General features: G+C 16.2%; 1 protein-coding gene across 1 annotated transcript; it reads right to left on the bottom strand.

Annotated features, from left to right (window-relative positions):
- Positions 1–3,416: 3,416 nt before the first annotated feature.
- Positions 3,417–8,277, bottom strand: LOC127290184 (probable ribosome biogenesis protein RLP24). Its single transcript, XM_051318617.1, has 2 exons — positions 8,103–8,277; positions 3,417–4,162 (listed from the first exon to the last, which is right to left on the bottom strand). Exons 1-2 carry the CDS (start codon positions 8,181–8,183, stop codon positions 3,593–3,595), a joined length of 651 nt encoding a protein of 216 aa, XP_051174574.1. The 5' UTR covers positions 8,184–8,277; the 3' UTR covers positions 3,417–3,592.
- Positions 8,278–8,322: the final 45 nt, after the last annotated feature.

The following is an 8,322-nucleotide window of genomic DNA, read 5'->3' as shown; positions in this document are numbered from 1 at the left end:
GTACTTATTTCAAATATTGAAAAAAAAAAAAAAAAAAAAAAAGTATCACAGACTGCCACTGATTAATAGAAATGGAAAAAAAAAAATAAACGATGATTAGAATTAAAAAAATGAGAAAAAATTTTTTAGCGTTTTTCTTTTTTCCACATTTTTTCAACGAAAAAACATTAAAAAAAAAAAGTTAGAAAAAAAGTCGTTTTAGTCGATTTATATTCGAAAAAGTCAATTTTTTCAATATTAACAAAATTTAATTGAATAATAAATATTTTACTTATTGAATAACTAATGCTATTAGAAATAAAATTCATTTTATTAATTCTTTAATAAGAATAATTCTATAATGAATATTATCAAGAATTATTAGAAATAATTGAATTTTTAAAAAGGTTTTTGTTAATTTTCAGAAAATAATAAAATTTTACAAAAACTAAAAATAATTTATGTTTTGAAAAAAAAAAAAAAAAAAAAAAAAAATGATTTCACATAGTTGAATTTGCGAAAAATTGAAATTCAATTTTAATTAATTTTTGAATTGAAATTTTTAAAACTAATTGAATTTCTATTGATATCTGTTGTTATTGAATTGAAATTTTGGAAAATAATTGAATTTTAGTTGATTTTGAATTGAAAATTTTGAAAATAATTGAATTTCAATTGACATTTTGGAAAATAATTGAATTTTTGATAATTTTGAAATTAAATTAATTTGGAATTGAAATTTTTGAAAATAAAAAAATTACAATTAATTTTGAATAGACATATTGAAAATAATTTAATTTATTTGATTTTGAATTGAATTTTATTTTTCTTTGAATTGAAATTTTGGAAAATAATTGTTTTTCATTCAAAATTTTGCAAAATAATTGAATTTTAGTTGATTTTGGATTGAAAAATTTTAAAATAATTAAATTTTATTTAAAATTTTTGAAAATAATTGAATTTTAGTTTTTTTTTTTTTATAATTGTATTTTATTTGGTTTTGAATTGAAAACTTTGAAAATAATGAATTTTAGTTGATTTTGTAAATTGAATTGTAATTTTGGATAATAATTGAATTTCAATTGAAATTTTGCAAAATAATTCAATTTTAGTTGATTTTGAATTTAAATTAATTTGGAATTGAAAGTTTTGAAAATAAATAAATTACAATTAATTTTGAATAGACATTTTGAAAATAATTTAATTTAGTTGATTTTGAATTGAATTTTATTTTTCTTTGAATTGAAATTTTGGAAAATAATTGTTTTTCATTCAAAATTTTGCAAAATAATTGAATTTTAGTTGATTTTGGATTGAAAAATTTTAAAATAATTGAATTTTATTTAAAATTTTGAAAAATAATTGAATTTTAGTTGATTTTGAATTCAAAATTTAGAAAATAATTGAATTTTGGTTGATTTTGATTTGAAAATTTTGAAAATAATTGAATTTTAAGAAAATAATTGAATTTTTATTAAAATTTTAGATTGAAAATTTTGAAAATAATTAAAATTAGTTGATTTTAAATTGAAAATTTTTAAAATAATTGAATTTCATTAAAAATTTTGGAAAATAATTGTATTTTAGTTCAATTTCTTTGATTTTTAATTGACATTTTTTCTTGAAAAATTTGAAAATAATTGAATTCTAAAAGATTTTGTTAATTTTTAGACAATAATTTAATTTTACAAAAGTAAAAATAATATATCAAATAATTTTAGACAACATTTTTTAAAATGTAATTAAATTTCATGAGATTTATAATTGAAATTGTTAAATTTCAAAAAAATGTTAGAAAGAAAATTTTAGAAAATAATTGAATTTTATTTGATATTGAATTGAAATTTTTAAAAATAAGTGAATTTTGTTTGAGTTTGAACGGAAAATTTTTAAAATAATTGAATTTTAGTTGATTTTAAATTGAAATTTTGGAAAATAATTAAATTTTCTTTGATTTTGAATTGAAAATTTTTAAAAATAATTGAATTTTAGTTTATTTTTAATTGAAAATTTTGTAAATAATTAAATTTTAGTTGATTTTGAATTGAAAATTAAAAAAATAAATGCATTTCAATCGAAATTTGGCAAAATAATTGAATTTAAGTTGATTTTCAAAAATTGAATAGAAATTTTAGAAAATAATTGAATTTCAATTGACATTTTGGAAAATAATTGAATTTAAATTAATTTGGAATTGAAGGTTTTGAAAATAAATAAATTACAAATAATTTTGAATAGACATTTTGAAAATAATTTAATTTAGTTGATTTTGAATTGAATTTTATTTTTCTTTGAATTGAAATTTTGGAAAATAATTGTTTTTCATTCAAAATTTTGCAAAATAATTGAATTTTAGTTGATTTTGAATTGAAATTTTGAAAAATAATTTAATTTTAATCAAAATATTTGAAAATAATAAAATTTTAGTTTCTTTTGGTAATAATTGAATTTTAGTTGATTTTAAATTAAAATTTTTTTAAATCATTGAATTTTAATTGAAAAATTTCCAAAAAAATGAATTTTAATTGTAATTTTTGAATAAATTGTTTTTTAAGTTGAAATTTTGAATTGAAAATTAAAAAAATATTTAAATTGCAATTAAAAATTTTGAAAATAATTGAATTTTAGTTTACTTTGAATTGAAATTTTTTAAAATAATTGAAATTTAATTAATTCAGATAATTGAAAATTTTTAAAATAAATGAATTTCAGTGGATTTTGTATTGAAATTTATAGAAATAATTGAATTTCAATTAAAATTTTGGATAATAATTGAATTTTAGTTAATTTTAAATTCCAAAAGTTTTCAATTTGAAAATTTGCATTTATATAATTGAAATTTTCGAAGAATATTATGAAAATAATTAAAAAAATAATTTAAAATTTTGCAAATAATTAAATTTCAAGTGATTTTGAATTAAAATTTTGTGGGTAATTTTAGTTGCTAATTTTTTTTTTTTTTTTTTTTTTTTGTAATTATAAACAGTTATTAAATTTCATAAATATTTGAATTAAAAAATAATTTAAAATAATTGAATTTGTGAATTGAATTTCATTAAAATTATTAAAAATAATTAAATTTGTGAATTGAATTTTTATTAAAATTATTAAAAATATTTAATTTAGTGAAGAATTTCAGTTAAAAATTTATTAAATAATTGAAATAAAAAAGATCTGAAGAATATCTGCATTGTATACTAAAAAAAAATCGTATTTTGTTAAAAAAATTTTGTTTTCAAAAATGTTAAAAATAAATCGAAAAAAATCGCATTTTATTAAAAATAAATCGAAAAATGTATTTTTGAGAAAATGTCGGAAAAAATCGTATATATATATAATCTGAGACATGAAAAAATATTTTAAAATATTCGAAAAATTCATATAATCCAAGACCTTGGAAATTTGAAGAAAAAAAAAAAAATATATAAAACCTTCAATTAACAAATTTCGCAATTATTTTTATTATATAACTTTAAAACTACACAAGTTATCGAGAAAAAAAAACAAAATTTTTCTTCTTGCAAAAAACAAACAAGATATATACAAAGATATTATTTTCGAAAAAAAAAATTCGAATCTTTAAAAAATCGCAAAAAAAAAAAAAAAAAAAATACTAATTTTCTTCGAGGAGCATTTCTTCGTCTTGAATTTTTTGTTTTGCTTTTCCCTTTTGTTTCTTTTGCTTAATAATTGGCGATTTTGTAAATGAAATATTTTTTTGCGCTTCACTAATATCAATTTCTTCAACAAGTTGATTATTTGTCATTGATTCATCGTTAATTTCTTCTTCATTATCATTATCATTGTCCATCATTGATTCCTCTTGTTTCTTACGTTCCTTAAGACCGGCTGCTGGCGATCTTATTAATGAAATATTTCTTTGTACTTGTTTAATATTTTTCTCACGTTCAACATCACGTCCCACGCGTAATCTTTGCATAATATGTGTATTTTGTCGTCTTTGTCTTATTGTTTCAACTTTTTTCATTGCCTCTATTGTTTTTGTCCATATTTCACGATTATATTTCACTGGAATATTTCGTCTCATTTCAAATTCAAATGTTGGATCAATTGCCAATTCTTTGCCAGCTGTTTTTCGATAGGCCTTTGTCCATTTTACTTTTCTTGGATTCTTCTTTTTCTTGAATGCCGCATGACATTTGGAACGACAAAATTTGAAAATCTACAAAAAAAAAAAAACAGAAAGAAAAGAATTAGTGTCAGTTGAAGTAAATGGGGACAAAAGGTTTTTGGAGCTTAATTTACAATTTTAAAATAAAGTTCAAATATTTTAACCTCAAATCATCTGCAAGTGATTTTGAGTATTGCCAAACTTTTATCTTGACAATTGGCAGCAAGATAAAAAAAAAAAAAAAAAGTTATCGCTCAATGCATGAAAAACTTGAAAATCAAAGTCAAAACTGTTTCAGTATTTTTTCTCGCATTTCAATGAAAACAAACTTAAAAATCATAGGAAATTTTTTTCTTATTCCTTATAACTCCCATAAGAGAAATTCACTTGAATTTTTGATTTTTGTCAAATTTGTTTAATAAATGACAAGCTGTTTTCATTTACACTGAGTTTTCAAATTTTTTTTGGGTAAATGAGAACAGCTTGTCATTATTAATCAAATTTGACAAAAATCAAAAATTCAAATGAATTTCTGTTATGGGAGTCATAAGAAATGAGAAATTTGAAATTTAACAAAATCTTTTAAAAATTCAATTATTTTCAAAAAAAAATTCAATTTAAAAAGTTTTAAAAATTAATAATTTCTAAAATTTTCCATCAAAAATTTTTTGAAATTTAATTAATTTTCAAAATTTTTCTATTTAAAATTAACTAAAATTCAATTATAATCCGAAATTTTTAATTTAAAATCCACAAAAAATTCAGTTATTTTAAAAAAAATTTCAATTAAAATACAAATTATTTTTTAAAATTTAAATTCAATATCAATTGAAATTCAAATTATTTCTCAAAACTTTTCCATCTAAAATTTTTTTTAAATTCAATTATTTTCCAAAATTTTAATTGAATTTCAATTATTTTTAAAAAATTTCAATTTCAAAAAAATTAATATCAATTATTTTCCAAAATTTCAATTCAAAAACTACTAAAATTCAATTATTTTTCAAAATTTTCAATTAAAATTTAATTATTTTTCAAAATTTCAATTGACATTCAATTATTTTGAAAATTTTCAATTAAAATTCAATTATTAAAAATTTTCTATTTAAAATTAATTAAAATTCAATTATTTTCATAAATTTCATTTTAAAAACTTCTAAAATTTAATTATTTTCTAAAATTTTTCATCTAATATTTTTTGAAATTCAATTATTTCTAAAAATTTTAATTCAACATCAACCAAAAGTTTCATTATTTTTAAAAATTTCATTTCCAAATTAACTAAAATTCAATTATAATCCGAAATTTTTAATTTAAAATCCACAAAAAATTCAGTAATTTAAAAAAAAATTTCAATTAAAATACAAATTATTTTTTAAAATTTAAATTCAATATCAATTGAAATTAAAATTATTTCTCAAAATTTTCCATCTAAAAAATTTGTTTAAAATTCAATTATTTTCCAAAATTTTCTATTTAAAATTAACTAAAATTCAATTATTTTTTAAAAATTTCAATTTAAAAACATCTAAAATTTAATTATTAAAAACAAAAAAAAAAATTCTAATTTAGTACCTAATAAATATAATAAATTATATCGAATTGTTATATGAATTTTTTACAAAACAAAATTTTTAATCTATCCAATTTTTCTTTTGGCGGAATTTTTGATTTTACACTTAATTTTCTTTTTAACGACTTTTTTTTTTTTTAAGAAGAGAAAGAATTTTAAATTAATCAAAATTTAATTAAATCGAATTTTAATTTAACACAATTCACATTCAATCGAATTTTATTTTGATTCGAAATTTTTAAATTGATAGAAATTCTAATTAACCGAATTTAAAATTTTGTCCGAATTTTAAAATTTACAGAATTTTTTTTAATTCAAAAATTGAAAATTTGTCAAAAAAATGAAAAATTATTTATAATAAAAAATTTTTAAATTACAATTTAAAATAAAATAAAATTTTAAATAAATAATTTTTATACGTTCCACTAAAAACTAATTAAATTAAGAAAAAAATAAAATTCTTATTTTTTTTAATAAAACGAAAATAATAATAATAACAATAATAATAATAATAATAATAATATAATTGAATTTTAAATGAAAATTTTAGAAAATAATTAAATTTTAGTTGATTTTGAATTGAAAATTAAAAAAAAAAATTGAATTTCAATCGAAATTTTGCAAAATATTGAATTTTAGTTTAATTTGAAAATAATTTTTGAAATTTTGCAAAATAATTGAATTTTTGATTATTTTGAATAGAAAATTTTGGAAAATAATTGAATTTCAGTTGATTTCAAATTGAAATTTTTTAAAATAATTGAATTTTAATTGAAATTTTAGAAAATAATTGAATTTTAGTTGATTTTGGAAAATAATTAATTGATTTTGAATTAAAAATTTTGGAAAATAATTGAACTTCAATTAAAATTTTTCAAAATAATTGAATTTCAGTTCATTTTGAATTAAAAATTTTGGGAAATAATTGAATTTTAATTAAAATTTTGGATAATAATTTAATTTAAATTCATTTTTGATTGAAAATTTGGAAAATTAATTTTGAATAGAAATTTTAGAAAATAATTGAATTTCAATTAAAATTTTTCAAAAAAATTGAATTTTAATTGATTTTGAATTGAAGTTATGTAAAACAATTTAATTTTAGTTGATTTTGAATTGAAATTTTGCAAAATAATTGAATTTTTGTTTATTTTGAATAGAAAAATTTGAAAATAATTGAATTTTAATTAAAAATTTTAGAAAATAAATAAGTTTTAGTTGATTTTGAATTGAAAATTTTGCAAATAATTGAATTTTTGTTGATTTTGAAAATAATTGAATTTTAGTTGATTTTGAATTGAAAGTTTGGAAAAAGAATTGAATTTTAATTTATTGAGAATTGAAATTTTTGAAAATAATTGAATTTTAGTTTTTTTTTTTTAAATAATTGTATTTTATTTGGTTTTGAATTGAAAACTTTGAAAATAATGAATTTTAGTTGATTTTGGATATTAATTTTGAAAATAATTAAATTTTAGTTGATTTTAAATTGAAAATTTGGAAAATAAGTGAATTTTAGTTGATTTTGTAAATTGAATTGTAATTTTGGATAATAATTGAATTTCAATTGAAATTTTGCAAAATAATTCAATTTTAGTTGATTTTGAATTGGAAATTTTGAAAATAAATGAATTTTAATTGATTTAGAATTGAATTTTTTTTTTTTATAATAAAAAAATTGTTAATAATAACAAAATTTAATAAAATAATAATTATTATTATATAAAATAAGCAATTAAAAAAAAAATTCAATTTATAAAAATAGTAATGTAATATTTTGTAAATAAAGTAAAATACAGGTACATTAATATTATGAAATTAAGTCGAAAAAATTAAATAAAAGTTTGAAAAAAAAATTAAACATATAAAAACACGGTGAAATAATGCAAAAAGTATAATAAAAAGAAAAAAAATAAAATAGAAAAATACTAAAAAATTTTTCCAAACTAAATTGTAAAGAGAAAATTATAAATGAAACCTAATTTTCTTTCCGCATTTACAAAATAGTTAATAAATAGTTATAAATATTTATTTAAATAAATAAATTAAGTAAATACATAAATTATATAAATACTTTTATACATTAACTATAAATAATTAATAATAATTTTATTATTAAGAGAAAAAAAAAAAATTTATTGAAACGAAATTTTCGAACTATATAACCTAAAAAAACTCCCGATTATCGAAAAATTACTTTTTTTTTGACTTTTCGTTAAATTTTTTTTCATTTAAATGGAAAAATAACATAAATACTATCAAAAAAAAAGAAATAAATTCTAAATATTTAACAAAAAATAAGTTATGGATATAATTGTAAATTAGCGTATATAGAAAATTAGAAAACATAACCTAAAAATATGGAATTTTTTTACTTTACAATTTCACGATTATAAAAACAATAGAATTTACACTTACTTTGCAATCATTTCTGACAAATTGAATTCCATGTCCAGGATAGACCCGCGATGAACAAAAATAACATGTTTCAATCCTCATTTTACCTTTTTCTTTTTTTTTATTTGAGAGAAAAAAATACACACGAACACGAGGTATGTAGTATGATCAACAAAAGACAATAAAACAGTGATGCCAACCACCAAAATAGATGAGAATAAAAACAGTGATGCAAACGTGT

Source organism: Leptopilina boulardi, unplaced genomic scaffold, assembly GCF_019393585.1.
Source record: "Leptopilina boulardi isolate dan_hultmark-lab unplaced genomic scaffold, ZJU_Lbou_2.1 LbouV2_55, whole genome shotgun sequence".
Lineage (NCBI taxonomy): Eukaryota > Metazoa > Arthropoda > Insecta > Hymenoptera > Figitidae > Leptopilina > Leptopilina boulardi.
This window is presented reverse-complemented; position numbering and strand designations above follow the sequence as displayed.

What these genes read in the sequence shown, in the direction of transcription:
- LOC127290184 (XM_051318617.1), bottom strand. Translation starts at nt 8,183, where the DNA reads ATGAGGATTGAAACATGTTATTTTTGTTCATCGCGGGTCTATCCTGGA. An exon ending in TTGTCAGAAATGATTGCAAA is followed by an intron (nt 4,163 to 8,102) that starts GTAAGTGTAAAT and finishes TTTTTTTTGTAG; the next exon opens with ATTTTCAAATTTTGTCGTTC.